Source organism: Lathyrus oleraceus, chromosome 1 (genome assembly GCF_024323335.1).
Source record: "Lathyrus oleraceus cultivar Zhongwan6 chromosome 1, CAAS_Psat_ZW6_1.0, whole genome shotgun sequence".
In the NCBI taxonomy this organism is placed as follows: Eukaryota; Viridiplantae; Streptophyta; class Magnoliopsida; order Fabales; family Fabaceae; genus Lathyrus; species Lathyrus oleraceus.
The window spans coordinates 87,559,927-87,582,033 of NC_066579.1; the positions used below are offsets into that span (position 1 = coordinate 87,559,927).

Sequence of the window (22,107 nt, forward strand, 5' to 3'; positions counted from 1 at the left end):
GTTAACTAGTGCCATTACCTCCAAATCATGTCTACAATCCGCCTCAACATATGACAAACATGGATCTGCATGACGATGAAACATCAAACAATGTTTTTATAACTCGTATCCACGATCAGAATGCGAGTTAAAGGTGGGAGACATGTTCCGCACAAAAGAAGAATGTGTGCGAGCTATCAAAATTTTTTCCATGAATAACTCGGTTGATTTCACAATGAAATGCGCTGATTCGAGAAGGTATGTCATCGAATGTCGTAACATCCTTTGTAAGTTTCGGTTGGCTACGTCTCACAAAAAGAAAAGCGACTCTTTGGAGATAGCTTCAATAGACCCACCTCACAGTTGCATTGCAACTAATGTTGAACAAGATCACCGTAAATTAAGCGTTGCATTGATATGTCAAGACATTTTGCCACTTGTTAACAAAGACCCATTAGTGAAGGTGAGTATAATTATATCTCATATCAAAACAAGATATAATTATACTTCATCTTACAAGAAAGTGTGGATTGCGAGGATAATGGTTGTTGAACAGGTATTCGGCAATTGGGAGGATTCATACAAAGAATTGCCATGGTTTTTATGGGCACTAAAAACATATGTTCCATGAACTGTTGCAATTATGGAGACATTGTCAGCAATGACGCCAGACGGAACCTGTGTTGCTGGAAATAAAAATTTTCACCGTCTCTTTTAGGCGTTTGACACATGCATCAAAGATTTCGCATTCTGCAAACCTATTATTCAAATTGATGGAGCATGGTTATACGGAAAATATAAGGGTACTTTGCTTATGGCGATTGCACAAGACGGTAATAACAATATCTTTCCCATTGTCTTTGCTCTGGTTGAAGGTGAAACTGCTGGTGGTTGGGGTTTCTTTCTTCGACATCTCAGAACACATGTGGCTCCACAAGCCAATCTCTGTTTGATTTTTGATAGACATGTTACCATTGAGAGTGCTTACAATAACCATGACAACGGATGGCATGATCCTCCTTCTACCCATGTCTATTGCATTAGACATATCGCACAAAACTTCATGCGTGCAATAAAAGATAAGAACCTTCGCAAGAAAGTGGTGAATGTTGGATATGCTCTAACTCAACCGTCATTTCAATATTACCATGATGAAATTAGTCTGTCTAATGAAGATGCGGGAAGATGGCTGAATAACATACCAGTAGAGTAGTGGACAGGGGAATTTGACGGAGGTTGTCGATGGGACCACATGACAACAAACTTTGTGGAATGCATGAACGGCGTATTCAAAGGCATTAGAAATCTGCCAATAACCGCCTTGGTCAGATCAACCTATTATAGGTTGGCTTCTACCTTCGCAACCAGAGGTGAAAGATGGAGTGCGGTGTTAATGTCTGGGTAAATATTCAGTTAGTGTTGCATGAATGTGATGAAAGAGGAGAGCATCAAAACTAGCACACACGCGGTAACAGTTTTTGACCGTCATAGGCAAAATTTCAGCATGCAGGAAAGAATGGACCATAATGAGGGGAGACCAAATTTAGCCTATGCTGTCAAACTAAACAGAAGTTGGTGCGACTGTGGAAAATTCCAGGCCTTCTGCATTCCTTGCTCCCATGTCATTGTAGCATGCGCACATACTCGTCAGGATGCTTACATCCATCTATATGATGTTTACAAGGTCATTACCGTCATGAATGTCTATAATAAAAGCTTCTCGGTGCTACCAATGGAGGAATGATGGCCTCCATATGAAGGTGACATAGTTTTGCACAACGACGAGATGCGTAGAAAGAAAAAAGGATGGCCAAACAGCACACGTATCAGAATAGAAATGGATACGACAGATAAAATGATAAGACTATGTAGTATATGTCGTCAACCAGAACACAATAAGAACAACTATCCCAATCGAGGAGCATCATCTGAGTCATAATCTTTTTGTAACATTGGATTTTTGTAACCTTCAATTTTTATATATCATTAAATTTTTGTTACAACAAGGTTCACAACAAACATCACTACAACATAAGCAAACTAAAAACATAATATTTCTAACTGATTACAACAATCAAAATGATGTCATCTCGTCCAAACATCATTTCCCTAGCATCCTTATCAGTTTTCATTCGCATCCAACCAAAGATACTGTCGAGTCTCTCAATACTTCTAATTTTTTTTCCTTCTGGTATTTTCCATCTAACCAACGAACCATCTCCCTCTTCAGTTGATCGAAAGTAGTGATGTTCCAGAAGAGCATCAACATCTGAGATTTGTCTCTCGAATAAATCACATTTCCATAGCAGCAACGAACACCTAACATGTTTGCAAAATGATGAAATGAGATGTGGAAAAATGATTCACACAACATCTCTATTTATAACAAAAAAAATTGCACTTTGCACTAAGACGGCAGACCAATTGGCGCCTCCAGTAACACACGGGCGCCAATTGAATTGGCTGCACCATTGCCCTAACCAATCCAATCGACATCTCCTCTCTAATTTTAAGAGGAGATGCCAATTGGATTGACATCTTCTCCTAAAAGTGGGGTGCTTTAGGAATATTTTTGAAATCAGAGTTATTTTAAGATTTTTTTTGAAAATTAGGAGTATTTGGATAAAAAAATTAAATTTTAAAAGAATATTATTTTGGACTTTGTAACAATTCTTCATTCCACAAATGTACATCATAATATTCTGGATCCCCCTTGTTTTTAAGTCTTCACATGCTCCTGATTGTCAATATCTATAAGTTTTAGAGGCAAAATCTGAATACGATCCACTGCCAGAAAATGCTTTTGAAACTCGTATTGGTATCATCTTGGTATCAAAGATATGCACAACTATGAAGCAGTCAATATGAATTCATCACATAAGGCTAATGATGAAACAAAGCCAATATTTCCTGAAAGAATAGCCAATGATCGACGAGAGAATGATTTTCATCTTCAACTTTTGCATTATTTTTTCCAGCTTGGTGTTGTTTGGCTGCGGAAAGGAAAATTAAAACAAAATTAACATAAGAACCAACATGCATAAAGCACATAACCACTAACAAATACTGTTATAGAAACTAGTAAAAACTAATCAAAAAGGAAAGTTCCTAGACTCCATTACAAAGCATGCAAACTTCAACCAACTTTTATGCAACCATCTTTCTCCATTACTGTTTTGACACGTTCCTCATTCTATTGCTTACAACTCTCTACTCTCCCGATCCTTGATAATGCAGACAAACAACACCATATACGTATTCAATGTTCACAACAATAACTTTCCGATAGTAAAATTATGTGGTATATGCGTCAGCTTAGACACAAAACTCTGTATGATAATATATTAAAAATGAAAGTATGACTCAGTAGAAGTGCATATTTCATTTTCTTTTATAATAGTTAATTTAACTACATGAACATAAAGACATAAGAGTGAAAAAGACATCATACCACATAATTAGGGTCCATGAACATAAAGTAAACATATTTTGATGAATAATTCTCCACTTGATTTCATCATCAACATCAAATTTCAAGTAATTCATATAAGACACTTAATTTCTAGTAATTCATATATGACATTTAAGTAAGATAATTTAATTTTAAGTGGAAAAAATAATCTCAATTTAACTGTTTGTTTAATCATGAAACTCTCCCAATTTTTAAGCCATTTTCCTTTCTTTGAAATTTCATTTTGGTACCTTCTTCATATATAGAGATTATTGATAACAAATTAAAGGTTGATATTATGCTTCTTTAGGAGAAAGCCACATAATAATGAAGCCAAAACTAATAGAAAGCAACAGATATTGGTTGAGACAATAACAATAAACTATGTTTCTTGATCAATCAGTTTCAAATAACATAAAACTCTTTCTTTATCTCCAACTCTATCTCTCCCAAACAAGCAATTCATAAAAACCAAGAAACTTATCCTACATTAAGCACTTAAAAAAAATCAAATAAGCTAAGAACAAAAAACACTATATATAACCACCAAATTATGCAGTAGTAGAATCTATTTTTTTTCCAAAGCCTATACAATGATCAAAACAACTATCACCTTATTAGCCATAAGCACTTCCTACTTGTTACTTCTAACTACTCCAACCAAGAATTCTACCTATTATCATTCTCTCTTTCTATCAAATTCTTTATCTGATAATGTTTCCATATCCAACAACCTTGAAATTCTCACACATAGGCCTCATATAGCAGGTTCTGAAGCCAACAATGAAGCTGCAGCTTATGTTGTCTCAGTACTCACCTCATGTAACATACTTTCCCATGTAACATCCTATGATGTTGCTCTTACATATCCTCTTTCTCGTTCTTTGGTCTTGAAAAAATCGTCGTCTGAATCTTCTTCGGTAAGCTTTAGCCTTAGTCAACAAGTTTATGAAGGTGATCCTTATGTTGATGTGGCCGATGAAGTTGTCCCGACATTCCACGGATATGCCAAGTCAGGTACTAATATTTTTGAAAATTCGAGTTCTGTTGAGATTACAAAGTCAAACTCTTACCACTGAACTGACCAGGTACGGCCGTTGGTTCTGTCGTTTACGCGAACTATGGAAGGGTGGAGGACTATTTGAAACTCAAAGAAATAGGAATCAATGTTTCAAACACGGTTGTTTTGGCGAAGTATGGAAAGATCTATAGAGGAGACATTGTGAAGAATGCATATGATGAAGGTGCTATAGGTGTTGTGATATATTCTGATAAAAAGGATTATGGCGGCGGTGGTGGTGGAACAAAGTGGTTTCCTGATGAAAAATGGTTGCCACCGAGCGGTGTTCAGGTTGGGAGTGTTTATGGTGGGACTGGAGATCCTACAACACCTGGTTGGGCTAGTAGTGGCGAGTGCGAGAGAATATCAAAGGATGAAGTTGAGAAAAGTGGTGATGTTCCTTTGATACCTTCATTGCCGGTGTCTGGTGAAGACGGCGAAAAGATAATTATGTCAATTGGTGGTCCTGTTGCTGAAGATGATTGGCAGGGAAGTAAAGATGCACCTACTTATAGGGTTGGACCGGGACCAGGGATTCTCAATCTCAGTTACACGGTATCGTAGAAGTGTTTATGTATCCGCTCGAATAAATTCTTATTGAATAATGTTTGTGCTATAATTTTAACTCTAATAAATAAGCTCTAAAAGCAATTTGAAGGAACTTCGGATATTGGTTTTTAGGGGCAGGATGTTATAGCAAGAATTCAAAATGTGATTGGTGTCATTGAAGGAACAGAAGAGCCTGACAGGTATGAAAAGTTTCTTCTTTATGATTTGAATCATTCAATGGCAATGATATGTGATGATGCAGCTTAAGATTAAGAACTATAGAAAATTCATTCTTGTTTTCATTGAAAACTTCTACTTAGTAACTTTTGCATCTTTTTGTAGATTTGTGATCTTAGGTAACCATAGAGATGCATGGACTTTTGGAGCAGTTGATCCTAATAGTGGCACTGCAACACTACTTGAGGTAACAGTTGCTTTCTACACATGGTTTTGTCAATGACTATAATCTTAATGCACTTTTTACACATTAAACCAATGAAAAATCATCTTCTCCTTGATTTTTAAGGCAGGAAAACCGAACCGTTACCCTGTATATGGTTCGCCCCAAACTAAATTAGTATAAAAGTTCAATGGTTTGAACCAAACCATAACTATCTTTACACAAAATCAAATAGAATAAACCAAAAATCAAACCAATTCACATCGAAAATAATTGATTTATGACGGATAGTTTCACGAACTGAACCGAATTAGTTCAGTTTAGCTCGTGAATTACAAGTCTCTTTTTTCAGTGAGATTTTTTTCAACGGTCCTAGTTATAGATGGAGATAAATTTGACGACCATGATTGATTGACTGCAAAGGATTGATCAAAGAGAAAGAAAAAAGTGACATGTAAAATGAAAATTCAGGTAGCACAAAGATTAGGGAAGCTTCAGAAAAGAGGGTGGAAGCCTAGAAGAACAATCATATTATGCAATTGGGATGCTGAGGAATATGGTCTAGTAATAATCTTCTTTCTCATTCTTTTCTATATTTCTTACATACAAAAAGGTCAAAATTTGACACATTCATTTCTTACAGATTGGATCAACAGAATGGGTAGAAGAGAACAGAGAAATTCTTACTTCAAGAGCAGTTGCTTACTTGAATGTTGACTCTGCAGTAGCTGGACCAAGCTTCCATGTCAGTGCTACACCACAGCTTGATGAATTGATCAAAAAAGCTATTCAAAAAGTATGGCAAAAAAAGTTCAATAAAAAACAACTTAAGTTATCTCTTTTTTTCTTTAACCAACACTTTGTGTTGTGTCAATGATGAGTTTATTTTTCCATTTTTAGGTTAAAGACCCAAATAACTCATCCCAGAGCATCTATGATTCTTTGACTACCTCTGGTAGCTATCCTCAGGTAAATTACTTGTTGTGCAAGTAACTAACTAACTACCTTCGTTATAACGTGTTTGTAAGCTCAATTCATTGTGATCGTAAACGAATATCTATGAAGTGTATAACCAATTTGATTCTCCATCCTTATGTGCTTGATTACGAAGTTCTAATACGCTTATTTAAAAGTTTGGAAGGTTAGGAGGTGGAGGATCAGATTATAAAGCTTTTCTGCAGCATGTGGGAATTCCAGCAACTGATATGTCCTTTAGAGAAGGTAAAACACAAAATGTATTCTTTTAATCGTATCAATTTCATTTCTTCTATACACAACTTTTTTTGATTTGTCACTAAAATATGTAGAAAAAAAATTATTTCAAAGATGCTGCAGGATACCCAGTTTATCACTCACTATATGATGATTTCATCTGGATGAAAAAATTTGGTGATCCAATGTTTCAAAGACATGTTGCAGGTTGGTACTTGAGAATATCTAAAATTTAGGTTTTAGTGTTTTACTTACCCTAGTAAATGTTATGGAAAACAGCTGCAAGTGTTTGGGGTCTAGTAGCACTTTGGCTAGCAGATGAGGAATTCTTACCTTTTGATTATTTATCATATGCTAAGGAGCTTAAGGTGATTTGATCAAACATTTGTAGTAACACAAAGACCATTTTTATTAAATTTGAGAGAATCAAAGATATACTTACAACATCAAAATTTTGAATGTTAGCTTAACATGGAGGAACTGGAGAATGAGATTTCAAATAATGATATAAATTTGTCTCCTATGTATAAGTCCATCATGGAGCTTGAAAAAGCAGCAAGTAAGATAAATACCCAAATAAAGGTATGTTTTTTGAGTAACTTAAAACCTTAACATAATTTTTATACAACTCAATGTGGAAATATATTGTTGAAATGTGTTTTTTCAGGAACTTGAAGCAAGTGAAAATTGGAGAACGTGGAAGATGGAGCATTTGAAAGTGAGAGAACTAAATGACAGACTAATGATGACCGAGCGTGCATTCACTGACAGAGATGGTCTCTCTGGAATGCAATGGCATAAACATTTGGTAACTCGTTTTCTGGGGACTTTTCTTATCCTTACAAGCAAACATTTTGTTGAAAGGTTATGAAAACTTCAACTTAATTACATTTTCATCTGTTTTTCAGATTTATGGACCATCTAAACATAATGGCTATGGCTCTCAATCATTCCCTGGAATTGGTGATGCTGTACAAATGGCCAAAAAACTACGTACTGTAGAATCATGGCGTCAAGTACAACACGAGGTTTGGAGAGTTGCAAGAGTCATCAGACATGCTTCGTTGGTTCTTTCGGGTCAATTAACATGAATATCAATTCACCTGTATGCTTTAACAATAAAAATGATGGATGATGAATAAATATTTTGTAACTTGCAATTTCAAAGATTGGTTGCAATTTAATACTTATTTCTCATGCATGCTACAAGAATACTGTCACCCTTGTGTAATGAAAAGCCGACATGTAAATCTCTTGTCTGATTTGGGGTTTTTTAATCTTCAACATATTTATAATACTTGTGAGACTTACAAATCCAGACAACCTGCAAGAAATCAATTTTCATATTTGGTTCCTTGTATCAAGTTAGGGGTGTGGGAAAAAATCCATTATTCATAACCAAATTTTTCAAATTGTACAATTTTTAAAAATCCAATCTAAATGTTAAAATATAATTCATTTTATTATCCAAATATAAACTGATAACCATGATAATAATGTCATTTAGTTATTGGGTACCCAAATTCTGTCATTTAGTTATTGGGTACCCAAATTCTATTACGTGTTAATTTATATATTTGTTTCTTTTTATTTTTTATTATATATATATATATATATATATATATATATATATATATATATATATATATATATATATATATATATTATAAATTAATTTTATATTTTATTAATTCTTTTAAACTTTATAAAAAAATTCAGATATTTTTCAAAATAAAAAAAATTGCAGAATTTTTTTTTCTATTTATGAAAAAATATATGACTACAACATTGTTTAGTAAAATCCATAGGTTGGTATAATATAAAGCTTCATCTATCAAGTTCTATGAAAAAACTAATGTTTTTTAAAGTGAAGAAATTAAAATTTTATATAAGCTCATTTAATTTTTATTTTTTATAGAATTTCTTAAAGGCGTCTTTCGAGAATACGGTTTTAACACATCTACTTACATCAAAGATTTTGAAAGTTTAAACAATTTTTTTGACAAATTATTTAAAAATTTGAACAAAATTATGATCCTTTTTATATAACACATCTTCCTTTGTGATTGTTTTTAATCGAGATATTATTTATGGGGATTATAAAAGTCAAATTTAAAGTAACTTTTTAAAATTATTTTTTTTATAAAATAGTTTTATAACTAATTAAAATAAAAAGTTGGTTAAAAGAAAATAAAATTATTTTTTGATATAAAATTGATTTTTTAAAAATATAGTTTTAAAACTGTTTTTTATATATATAATTGCGTTTGAAATTGATTTTTTTAAAGAAAATAAAAAATTGATTTTGAAACAAATCAGTTTAAATTGTGTTTTTTAAGAAACCGGTTTGAAACTGAACCGATCCATTTATAAACCGGTTTTTAAAAATTAATTGATTTTATGAAAATAGTTTTAAGATCCAAACCAAACCATATATATGGTTCAATTTGGTTTGATTTATGATCCATGCACACCCCTATATCAACCAATCAGAATATATCATTCACAGATTTATCGGACAAATGGTTTTGATAATGTGTTTGGAAATCCGTTGAAAAACCACACATTCATTTCAGCCAATCCATACTCAATTATTGAAACATGTTCTTACATTCATCTGAGCCAACCTATACTCAATTTTTGAGCATGCTGTCATATAGAAATCTTACTAAACATCCAACACAGAAAACAAAGGTAAGCCATGGATGGATGAGAAATGAAATAGAAAAAAGGAGACATGAATTAAAAATAGATACGCAACGATCTGTATTTATGGATGAGAGAAACTATCCTTGTTCACATTAATGGTTACGTGAAGTGAACAATGGTAATCAACTAATTGAACATTTTAAGAAAACGGGTAATTTACCTTCAAGAGAAATCATCAGGCCAGCCAAGAAGATAACTTCAAAGAAACTTGTGTGCTCTATCTAAAAGTGCATTTAAATAAAAATACACAAGATAATCTTGCTTCTTGCCAACTACTGGCATCATCAACACTCCAATCTTAACAAATTTATCTAATTCTCTATTAACAATACCTGCTGTACAGATCAAGGGTACATCAAAAATTTGGGAAAATCAAGGGAAGGGGGGCTATAGTGAAGGTTTGATTGGTTAGTTCCTATAACTTACTTTATGTACACTCAGTTCTAGCTACCAGGAATTGCTAATTATGTGCAACAATGCAAAGATGAACTTTAGTAATTTACTTCCAAACCTTGATGGCCCCATCTCTACCACTTGAAAGTAGAAGTCTCTGGTTTAACTTAACTGAAGCCACAGAAACTATAGAATCACGATGACAACCGGCAGAATCAGTAGCAGCAGCTGCAAGAATTGCCTTTGGTGTCAGCTTGGCTGCAAGAGGACGTCTCTTTGTCTCCTGTTCAAACAAGAGTAGAAAGCTAAAATTTTGTTGCTTATATTCTAAAGAAGTTGGAAAGTTTAAGCCTTAAAGAAGAAACAAGCAATATCCAACAGCATTTAGATGGTACAATAAATTTAACCAGTGAAAGTAAAACAATCACTGGGGTAACATAAGACTTTGGCCATTGGAAAATATTGGACTGAAGAAAGTACAGATTCCTGTCAAACATTGATTTGCTCCCGCAGGCCACTCCCCCTTATTCCCGTTATCATTTTAGATTTAAGATAAATGAAGTAACTTTTACAAAGGGATGCATAATGTAGAAATAACCTATTTAAAGCTGATTTAGAATGTAACATTCACACATCAATATTTTCTTTATTTCTGTAATAATAAAAAACTTCAATGGAGACTGGCTAAAATTTGAACAAGAAAAAAAACTTGCGTAAAAACTATTTAAGCAAATATTCATGATAGCTAGGTATGTTCAATTTCTTGATTTGTTCAGCAAAGGAAACGCTAGCTGATTTCATGCAGTTGGAACAGAAGTAACTGGTGAAAATAAAAAAGGAACCGTTTAGCTGATCCAACCAGAAGTGTGTAATTTGACGTGTTCAAAACCAGCGATACCAACCACAATTTCATGTGAGTAATGGCCTATGCCACTATGTTGAATGAGAACCTCCCCCTTGCCCCAAAAAAGGCTGAATACAACAATAAGCTGAAACATAAATTACCTGTACAACTTGCACTCCAAAACTAGATTTTGTTTCGTAAAAGTCATCATTTCCAACTCCTTTTAGGCTTGGTCCACAAATGCAGTAGCTTCTGTCAGGACTGAAAAAAAGAAACAGTTCATAAAATAAATTCAATTAGACTATTTTCACAAGAAAAACAAGTAATCGGGATTAATGTTCAACACAAAACCTGTAATGATCCCATCGACGTATCTTTAAATCAGTGCCACCAGTCAATAAATCACCCCCTGGTAAGGGAAGTAGTGTGCGAATACCAGGAAGACGGGGAGGAGGTTCATTTAGCTCATCAACTCTATATTTGCGATTAACATTTCGTCTTGGATCTGACTGAGAAGTTGGCTTATTAGATGGTTTGGCCAAGGCCCAAGGCATATCGGACATTTCTGCATCACTGTCATAATTGGCCATCCTCAATACCTGTTTGTACAAGAAAATAATCTCAGTAATGAAACATCAACGTATTTCATGGGATTCAACATAGTTATGACAATCTGGCAAGAGGTTCATATTATAAGCATCATCAAACCAGCCCGTGATAAATTATCATTTATACAACACTTAAAGTACTTGCATAAAAACGAAAGGTGGTAAACTTCAGTTAAAAAAACATATCCTCGGGATAAATAAAAAATTGAACTTAGACAGTATATTTCATAGAATTAGGTCTTGTTCTGACACATACTGCTTTATCTTACTATAAACAATTATAATTACTCTATACCTGGTGGCAGCTAGCATTTTCTGCATTCCAAAGAGAAACTTCATTACATCCGGCAGCCACATAAACAAGGGGCCTAGTGGTTGAAGATAGAGAAGCATTTGATGGAGGAAGGAATAAGCAAATCTTTTCTATAGGACAAGCAGGAGAATACTTCCAAGAGTTTACAGGTACAAGAAATCTCAGATCCCAAAGTGTAACTACACCCCTGGACGACCCTGATACAAACCAGTTGGAACAAGATCCTGATGCTAGGGCCAAGGCATAGCCCTCCTCGGGAGTAGCCTTTAGCGTCCAAGAATTGGAATTTGATCTTGTATCCCATAGATGAATGCCACAGTTCTGGGTGCTATACATAATGCTATTATTATCTGTGGGACAATTTAAAAGGCCAAGTATGGCACCTTCTTTCGTATCCTTCTTTGTGATATCAGCAATACCAGAGTACTTCTCAACAACATTTCCTAGACCTCTAGATATATGATCAACAGAAAACATATGAATAAATCCATCAGATGCTCCAGCTATCACTTGCGCTGATCCTGGAAGCATTGCTACACATAACGCACGGCTTCCCTCTAGGTGATAAGTTAGCTTTGACCTGAATGAAATGTCTTTTTCTAACCTTTTGGAATCCCAAATCTTGACTGTAGAGTCATCTGATGCACTCACAAAAAAGCTGTGATCATAAGAAACTGCTATGTCACTGACTGCTGAATGGTGCTCCTGGAGGTGCGCAACCAACACCCCACGCGGCCTCCAGCCAGAATCAGGGATGGATGTCCGAGCAAAAGATTGAAATCCTGATAAATCAGCTTGGGCAGTAGCTTCTTCAGCTGAAATTGGTGTACCTTTATTATTAGAAGATAGTCCCAAATCTTGAAATGTGCTATTGACAAAGGCTGTTTCACTTTCCTTGGGATCTGGTTCATGTACCACTCGGTGGAACTGTTTAGAACCATTGCTGATGCTAAAAGAACCTGAAAAAAGCTTTGGTGCTGGAACTGAATTGGCCAAATTAAAGGACTTACTAAGTGGATTAACCCAAGGCATTGCAGATGAACTAACACCCAGAGAATTCATTTGTAATGGAGAATCAGATGCTGCAGGAGGTATTCCCATTCCTCTCCTGTCCATACTGAAGGAGTATAAAGGTATGCCTTCTGATGGCTTGTCATATGTCAAACTGCTTACACCACTAAAGGTTGGTGACATAAATCCTGAAAACTGTAATTTCTCCAAGCATTGGGGATCACGATGTCCCCCCATATTGCTATCAGTATGCATAAACGCCCCCATATCTCTTAATTTAGACTCAGCTTTGTCACAATCAGTTAGCCCTGGCTGTTGGAGGGCAGTTCCAATAGTTTGTTGAACCCCAGAACCTTGTTGCTTCTCAGCCCAGCTCTTTAACGAGTCCAACTCATCCATTCCTTTTTTTAGTAAATCCATTTCCCATATTTTAGACTGTGATGAACTATACCATATCTTTCTCTGTCTTTCTAACATGTCCGAACTCCTGGAGCTCTCCAAGACTTCATAGAAAACCTGTCTTGAGACAGGAGGTTTTAAACATGACAAAAGAGCTTTCTCTGAAGCAAGAGACACGGGTTGTCTACGAAGGAAAGGACGTATAACAGGAGCCAGGAAAACATAAGAATCCACTGCACCCAGGCTCTCACTGCTAGCAGAAATGAAAGAGACAACCGATCTTCGTACCCATTCACTAGGATAGCACAATAAAGCAAAGGCACGCTCGATCATTTGAAGCAATATCCTCTTCCGGAAGAACCCATTTTTGCATAGAATAGTTAAACATTCTAAGGCTCTAACAATGACAGCTTCTGTCATGTCACTTAAAGCTTGCTCAATGTAAGGTAATAGATATTCCTCTACACTTCTTTGTCCCACAAAAAAGCAGACATAAACAATCTTTTCATAGAATACTGTTCTTAATTGCTCATCTCGGTCATTTAAGAAGGCAGGAAGGATAGGTAAGAGTGTGTCATTACTTTGTCTCACACCAAAGAAGTAGCAAAGTTTACCGATGTCCTGGAGAAGTGCTCTCCTAATATTCGGTGTTTGCTTTGGACCCATAACAAGTTCTTGAACAACCTCTGCAATTGATTTCCTCAGCTGCAGAAGCTGGACATCACTATTTATCATCTTCATTCTCCCAGATGTCTGAGTGGGTGATGCCAATGGCTTCTGTGGCAAACTCAGTTCATCAAGGACACCAGCCTCACTCAAGCTCATTGAGTGCATCAAGAATCCATAAGCAGTGAGTGCCAGCTTAGCTATATTGCTGGCATAGCATATCCTCACACTTTCCTCAGGGTCATCAGGAAGCATAGAAAGCATAGGAAGAATATACTCAGGAAATATCTTTGCATCACTGGGAGGAAAATCCCGCACTATGGGAAGAATGTCACACAAAGTCTCCAAAGCAGCGCAGCGCACAATTGCTGCTGAATCAGAAAGCATTACAATCACATATGGGATAACACGCTGCAAACGATCTTCATCGTCAATATATAGGGCAGATGCCTTCAACAAGAGTACAGCTGCCCTCCTCAGGTGAGGCAACTTGACATTGCGTATGCAGGAGCACAGCAAAGAAGTTATCAAAACCATGCCTTCACATCTCATAGTATCATTTGGTAATGGTAGAAAAGGCGTTCCAAATGTATCTGACTGACTGTCATACTCAGACATCAATGAATTTAAGTCTTTCATAGTAATACTTTTCAAAAAGGGATGATCATTTCCTCGAAATGTATTGGAGATAGTTTGAAGCAGCTCACCGGGAGACTGCAAACTTTTTAGATTTTCAGGAAAGGTAGAATTTGGTGCATTTCCTATTACTTGCTGAGGACCGGATGGATTCTTATTATTATTTTTAGCATCCCTCAGTAGGCCATTAATATCACCAAGAAGTTCATACTGATCATGAACTAAGCCTTTGCCTATGTCTTCTCTTTTCCTTTGTGTGTCCTTCATGAAACTCACGCTTTCTTTGGCAACCATCTCTTCCAAAAGCTCTTCAGAAGTTACACCTGCATCATCAGATGACTGCTTGTTCATCATTTGTTTAAGTATCTCCTGGAAAGCACTCTGGCATAGTAAAACCTACATAGATTGTTCCCACATAATCAAGGTAAAATAAGCAAGTTACAGAAAACATCAAATAATCAATGGACAAAAATATATTTCAGTAAACCCGTATACCCTCATATCAGAATGGAGAGGACTCCAGCAACGGTAAAAATCATGTAGAAATGGTGAAAAATAGGTAGGGAATACAATTCCAGCATATTCCTTTAGATATATTTCAGCAGAAAATCGAGACTCTGGCTCTAACTGAATCATGTGCTGAATCATCTTACGGATTCCAATATCTGGTATCTGCACCCATAGAGAATACAGAGCTTAAAATATTAAAAACTGGGTCATGAGTATGGCTAGGAGGAATCCCCTACTGATGGAACCATGAGAAGATGAAATAAGACAAACACACAAATAGAGTACTTTTTCAAGATGTTGACTTGGATCGTATTGCCCTCTGCGATATGCAAGAAGTTGAGACAGTTCAAATAGTGGTTGGCCCTCAAGGAAAAGTTCAGCAATTACACACCTGTGGAAGTAAAATAATATCTGCACCTTAGAAACGTGGGAAGCCAAAAAATAAATATAAACAATACTAAAAAAAAGGTATGCCAGCAAAACCACATTTGTTACTTTTCAAAAAAATAAATCTAGAGACTTCAGATTCGACAGAAAACTATATAATAATCAACTTAACAGCAAATCAAACATCATCATTATTACACAAGTATAATGCCTTGCAGATTACATTACTGCGATAAAAAAATGCACGCAATTCATTTCTCCAATGTAAAATCCGTTACTTAAATTTCATGCACATAAGTATTCTTGTTTTAAACCTGAAACATGGTTGAAAAACAAAAACATTTCCGGCAAAGATTGAGATTCTTGCAGCAATGATTTCTCACCCGACAGCAAATAAATCCATTGATGGCTTTAAGGGGGTATCGTGTGCCATCTGCATCTCCCCTCCATTTTCATAAAATCTCTGACAGGAAAAATCCCCCCAAAAAATGAAAGAAATAGTTAGAAATATAATCATGCTCTGTAAGAATGGTAATGACACTGACACTGACCAGCAAGAAAACATGTAAGCAGTGACACGCAGCAAGGATTAATGTCAGGTCACAAATTGCATTTTATAAATTTTAAACAAACTAAAGAAAAAAACATGTTCGCTAATGTTTCGATAAAGTTCAAAATTATTAAATATACCCCAAAAAAAACTATAAAGTCGCTGTCTAAGAACAAGACATTTTTTTTCGTTAACCTCAATGCCTAACCCAAAGCCCAGATCAGTATTATTTATAAACATGTAAAACAAAAAATTAATAACCACTGGAGTCCTAGCTTAATCAAGTCATCAGGGCTACTTGCTTAACTTATAAGCCTAACAGCAGAAGATTATGTGGTACACATTTCACTTGCATTTTTATACTGAAATTCACATCAACTAATAAAGGTAAATAGTAACCCAGAAATATTATATGCAATAGTTTCACAAGATAACTTGTAGGAAACTTCAAACTCAGTGATAGCACAAAAGCATCTTGGCTGAGCCAACAAACTGAAATAAGACAGATCGTACAAATAATCAAATAGTTATATGAAAGAAAAAGGATCCAACCTCAGGCGCCAGATAACAGAGTCTTCTTCCACCCGTGTCAAAGAAAAAAGAGAAATCAGATGGGTCATCATACGGAATGTAAGTGGGTTTGAAAGATGCAAAATCAGCAAGGTAAAGCCAATTTGAGGATGTAATTAGCACATTTTCACACTTGATATCACCTACAAAAAAGAATGTGAATTTGCACAAATAACATCAATGCAATGCCAATCAACAACTAATAGATCCATCTCCACTCCATTCTCGCTTTTATAATTGTGTATATTTCAATTAAATCAAGACTTACCATGACACACTCCCTTCTCGTGGCTCTGTTTTACAGCTAAAAGCAACTGTATATATTTACCCCAAACAAAAAAAACAAAAAAGAAAGTCAACAAGAATGCAAACTTTTATATGGAAAGAAAAAAAAATGAAAGTGTACAAGTGAGGAAGACCTGAAAAGCCAACCATTTCTTCTCAACCAAACTAAGAAAAGGTCGAGTGCTTAATCGATCATGCAAATTATGGAAGAAATACTGCCTCAAAAGATAAGCTGCTTTATCTGTTTCTTGCCAAAACTGCAAAATCACAGATACTGCCACATGAGCAACTTAAAGTAGATGCATAAAAACACCAATAGAAATAAAGAGCACAATATCATCAAGCTTTTTCAGTTGCCAAATATATTAATCGGAAATCCCCTCAAATTAGATAAAACAACATGACATTCTAATTTTAAGCTGATTAAAATCAAATCGGGTTAAAACTCAATTAAGAAACACCGCGCCACGAACACGATGTCAACTTAAAAATTAAAACAGGTAAAAACTAGCAGAATATCAACAAGATCATTCAGTGATTCCCTCAAACTAAAAAAACAACAACTATCCTCAGCGAAAGCGCATCTTCAACTCAAAAATCAGAACAACTAAAAACGAGAAGAATATAACAAGTCCTTTCAGTAACCAAAAGCAGTAACCATATTTAGCTCAAATTATAAAGCATATCATTCAAATTTTAATCCTTCAAAATAAAAATTAACTCAACAATCAGTTAGGAAACACAGCGAAACTAAAATATCATCACGAAAATCAAAACAACAAAGAAATTGCAAAATATGAACAAGTATTTTCAGTAACTAAACATAGTGATTAAATAACCTCAAACAACAAAACAAAATCTAATTCAAATTCCAAGCAATTAAAATCAAACTGACTCAGCATTCATCGAGTTAACACAGCACAACAAACAACAAAATTCAACTCAAAAATCAAAATAGAAACAACAAATTCAACAAATCCATTCAGTAACCAAAAACTGAAAAGTCCTAATTAGCTCAAATTACATAACTCCTAAAATTCGTAATTAGCTCAAACTACAAAATAACTTCTCAAATTCGTAATTAGCTCAAACTACAAAATAACTTCTCAAAATCCCAATTAGCTCAAATTACATAATAACTCCTCAAATTCGTAATTAGCTCAAACTACAAAACAACTTCTCATTCAAATTCCAATATTCCATCAAATTAACTCAACACTAACCATATTAACACACACCGCAACCACAATTTTCACATAAAAAAAACCCAAAATCAAAATCCAAAATAGAAAGAAGCGAAAACTGAACCTGAAAAGGCCAAACATGAGGATGATCAATACTACTGAAAATATCCTTAATCTGAGAGAGACGGCGCTCATAATCGGAAAGATCAATGGAATCGCCGCGTTTGAAATAAACCTTAACGAGAACCAAACCTTCGTCGTGTTTACACTGAATCGATTTGAAGAAACGACCTCGTCCTAGAACTTCCTTGAGTACCAAATTGTACGTTGACGGTAACTCGTGAAGGTAATACTCCGACGCGGAAACTTGCGTCGTACGCGCGATTTTGTTACCCATTGATTGAAAAATCGCTTTTTTCTAATATTGCTTTTAAGTTATAAGTAAAGTAAGTTCATAATTTTTTGATTTTGGCGTTTGGATTGTGAATAAATAGGTTTTCGTTTTGAGATGGAAACTCTTTGAAACACTGTTTTGTTACCCTTATTTTGATGTCACTGCGTACGGTTCTAACGGAACGGTTCGTTCAGTTAAGTAGAAGTCTTGCAAAGTCTTTCAGAATTTCCTTTGGGCCCGATTCTTTTGGTTTTTTTTTTTAAATGATTTTTATATTGTTATATATTTTAATGTAAAAAAAATTTATAAAGAAACTTTTCATAAAAGTTTCAAATAAAAATTTTGTTTGAATAGTTATTCTTAAAATATTATTTTAGGCCGAAATTTTTTTTGGATATCAAAATTTTAAAAAATCAATTAATTTTGAAGCTATTTCAAATAGTTTTTTCTAAAAATTATTTTTGAGATACAATTTTTTAAAAAAAATTGTGATTTTGACTATGTTTTGATCTTCAATAATGTATATTTATGTTATACAATGAACAATTCAATCTTTTAATTTATAAAAAATAAATTTAGAAAAACTTGTAATATTTTGAAAAACATTTTTGTAAAATCCATTTTCAAAAATACAAAGAAAAAATCTATTTTTTTAAAACTAAAACAAACTGGCCCTATATACGGCGCCCAATAATTTTAAATTGTCAAAATTGTCCCTAATTGAAATTTGAAGAAAAAAAATTGTTTGAAATTTTTGATAGGCAAAATCAAAATTTATGATCCAAGCTAAATTTTCTGTAGTGTGTATTGTAAATTTTCAATGTATTTAAATTTTTGAAATTTTTGAAAAATTAAAAATGATTCATGAAATTTCAAATTTATCTTTTTATACCGAAAATTTCAACCTAAGTGAAATTTTTGGTAATCGTAGTTGTTTAAAATTTTAAACGCTTGCACCGACAGTTTTTGTGTGGTCCAGAGTAAATGCAAATTGATAAAAATATATAAAAAAAACATATTCCTCAATTTTTGATTAAGGCGGAAGTCTACTTCAACGGATCTTCACCTTTCGTAGAGTTTTGACTTCCGAATGGCACCGCATTTTTCGCCGCCTTGACGTTTAAGTTGAATGAATTATTGTCTGATACCGAAAACAGAAAGGTGACAAAGATCGAGTTTCATAAAGATTGGATTGATACTGATGGGAGGATGAAATACAATCTTATTGAGTTGAAGACCAATGAAGATGTGAAGGATATGTGGAGATCATTTTGACGTAGGTTAACAAATTATCGATCGAGTTAGATGCTAAGATTTCAAGGTTTGCCAACGACACAATTAAGATGATGAAACGTCCAAAATCATTTGGTACTGTCTCGGTTTTCTTATTTATTATCGTTTTTTAAGTTATCTTTAAGTTATGTAATCCATTTTCAAATATTAGTTTATGTTCATGTTGCATCAATGGAAGATCTAAAATATTATCTAATAAAAAGTTCTGATGAAGATGTTTGAGTAATACACAAATAATACAAAATAATACATAATATACAAAATATTTTTAAATAGGCCCCCGTGGGCTATGTGTGAATCCCGGGATAATCTAGTATAAACCTTGCCATATGGGTTTATCAAACCCATGAGATTATCCCTAATAATTACAATCATCTAGAGACGTTGTTGATCATCTGCATCAGCTCTAGGAGGCGGCGGCAGGGGCATATCATCGACAAGTGCCCCTACATCAGAAGGTCCAACATCATTTGTATGCTCAATAGGTGGGATGATGCGAGGTTGTGATATGGTGAGGTACCACTCTAAGTAACCATCCTCACACTGCGAGGGGTGTTGAATCCTAACTGCTTGATCTCTAATGGCACGACCAAAGCTAATGAAGTTACTTCAAAACCATCAATCAATGCCTGTAGATGGTATATTTGGAACTGGTCATGGGATGCTCTAAACATAATTATATTGTCGCAGACACCTCTCAAGCAAGTGTCTAGCAACCATGGTCTCCCACCGTATATAACATGAATATAATGAAGACTCATCGAACTCACAGTGGACTCTTTGATTAGTGTATGGTGGATGTCCAGATGACATCATCTACAGCCAACACATTGAACCTCCTCATGTACTCAGCAACACCATCGGGATGTGACTACCTGACCCTCCATCTCATCACTTGTGGGGGGGCCACTAGGGAATAATGCACCCTTTTGTCACAAATGATGGGGAAATGCTTGTATATCCAGCACTGGTATCAAAATACAGACACAACAGATAATAATAAAAAAATGTTATTCGTAACATTTAAATAATAAATCAACAATAATTAATAATTTCAAGTATAGTTGTAACACACTCAAATAACCAGCAAGATATCTAGTCACAAATATTATCGCCACTCCAAGTGATGTATAGAGAATGGTCAACGCATCACACCCTCAATCCCAACTGGTAACGTCGAGATTACTGAACAGGCACACATATTGGGTGTTGATATAAACATTTGACTTGTCCACAAATAGAGTACATGTTACTAGATGTAGCATATACACTCTAGCGGCAGTCACGTAACTTCGAGTTGTAACAAGCTTGTCGTACCTTTCCTGAAGCCAAGACATACGAATGTGAGTGCCCCGGTTGAAGGAAGACTCCTTATGCACGACCTCCTCAAAAACTCCCAAATCTCGTGCAACAGTCATACATGCAAGCGACGGGCTAAGAACATGAGTCGTCCAAAATCTACCTGCCGATGAGAAGATGGAACAATGAGGAGACATCGTCCAGAGTGATAGTCATCCCCTCAAACGAAATATGAAATGAAGATGTCTCCTTGTGCCATATCTCAATAAAAGCAGTAAGTAGTGGAGCGTCGAGCATGGTGAGGGAGCAGTGGGTACAATCAAAGAGCTCGAAGTCACGTATAATCTGTCTCACCTCCTTAGGCATCAGAATCTTCGGGAAGTCCTCCAGCTTCACCTGTGCGATGTCACCTTCAGTGGGATACAGTCATGTAACAAACAAATTTTAAATAAAAAAATTAGCAAATAGCTTTCATGGAACAATAATAAACAAAATTAAAGTTAAACATAAAAGATATATACCCCTACCTGTCATAGTCGATACGTCACACGGTTAGCATACCCAGTAAGCACTGACCGATCAATGGTTCCTCTAGAGAATCCTCCATTAGTGTGCACAGAGGGCTCGATCGAAGGAGTCGTAACTTTTGTGTCAGCAATAACATATGGGACCGGATCAGCAACAACAACATATGGTTGGACCACCCCATCCACCACCTCCTCGGCAACCACCTCATCAATAACCACCTTATCTCCAACAGATTATCTGGTTGGACCACCTCATCTCTGAGTTGCTCAACTGATAATACTGGTCGACATCGAGTGCTACGAGGTGTGTGAAACTGACCCTGCTCAGCAAACCGTTTTCGGTGTGAATCGGTTGGAACAACCTTAGCTTAGTATGTCGTTTTCCCTGCAATAATGTTGTCCCTGCCTCTGTATTTCTGTAGCAATTTCGATTTAATCTTCGAACAACTTTAATTCTTTAAAATAATCATTAAATTCTACTAGAGGAATATACATCTTTAGAATAATTCAATTAAGATTTTGTCATGGTTTTTTCATTATTCCATATATTTTAGAACATGATATAATCCAAAATAAAAATTCCAAATTCCTTAAAACAAAAAGTCCTTGTCCCTGTCACTATTACCACAGTCATGCAGAAGTCGAAATATTCATATTCAATGCGTGAACACCTAGACATATTGATTGATGTAGTAATAATTCAAATGAAATATAACATGAATTTTAAGCAACAAAGCTTTGATTCTCCTATTGATATGCTTCTGCCACAACAAGTTTTCAACAGACAAACAAGAATAGTTTGTTCAAGAAGAGAAACAAACAAGTCATTGGTTAGTACAACTATACTTTCTTTTAGATATATAGAACTTTTTGATGAA

At 35.0% G+C, this 22,107-nt stretch overlaps 2 protein-coding genes and 1 long non-coding RNA gene across 5 annotated transcripts; 1 reads left to right on the forward strand and 2 right to left on the reverse strand.

Annotated features, from left to right (window-relative positions):
- Window positions 1–1,991: 1,991 nt before the first annotated feature.
- LOC127117904 (uncharacterized) lies at window positions 1,992–3,396 on the reverse strand. Of its 3 annotated transcripts, none has more exons than XR_007802055.1 (3): window positions 3,102–3,353; window positions 2,671–2,972; window positions 1,992–2,298 (listed from the first exon to the last, which is right to left on the reverse strand). It is a non-coding gene; the product is annotated as an uncharacterized LOC127117904 (long non-coding RNA). The 3 variants fall into 3 exon arrangements; XR_007802057.1 differs by having other exon boundaries at window positions 2,640–2,972; XR_007802053.1 differs by lacking the exon at window positions 1,992–2,298 and having other exon boundaries at window positions 2,608–2,972; window positions 3,102–3,396.
- Window positions 3,397–3,848: 452 nt separating this feature from the next.
- Window positions 3,849–7,948, forward strand: LOC127117917 (probable glutamate carboxypeptidase LAMP1). Its single transcript, XM_051048047.1, has 13 exons — window positions 3,849–4,447; window positions 4,519–5,045; window positions 5,172–5,239; window positions 5,382–5,463; window positions 5,911–6,003; window positions 6,083–6,235; window positions 6,340–6,408; window positions 6,573–6,660; window positions 6,766–6,858; window positions 6,931–7,019; window positions 7,117–7,233; window positions 7,319–7,459; window positions 7,560–7,948. The coding sequence occupies exons 1-13, from the start codon at window positions 4,024–4,026 to the stop codon at window positions 7,740–7,742; spliced, it is 2,127 nt and encodes a 708-aa protein (XP_050904004.1). The 5' UTR covers window positions 3,849–4,023; the 3' UTR covers window positions 7,743–7,948.
- A 1,710-nt stretch (window positions 7,949–9,658) lies between these two features.
- Window positions 9,659–18,235, reverse strand: LOC127117927 (serine/threonine-protein kinase VPS15). Its single transcript, XM_051048057.1, has 11 exons — window positions 17,841–18,235; window positions 16,667–16,789; window positions 16,516–16,561; window positions 16,230–16,390; window positions 15,511–15,590; window positions 15,026–15,131; window positions 14,726–14,902; window positions 11,501–14,626; window positions 10,949–11,196; window positions 10,759–10,858; window positions 9,659–10,036 (listed from the first exon to the last, which is right to left on the reverse strand). Exons 1-11 carry the CDS (start codon window positions 18,111–18,113, stop codon window positions 9,860–9,862), a joined length of 4,617 nt encoding a protein of 1,538 aa, XP_050904014.1. The 5' UTR covers window positions 18,114–18,235; the 3' UTR covers window positions 9,659–9,859.
- Window positions 18,236–22,107: the final 3,872 nt, after the last annotated feature.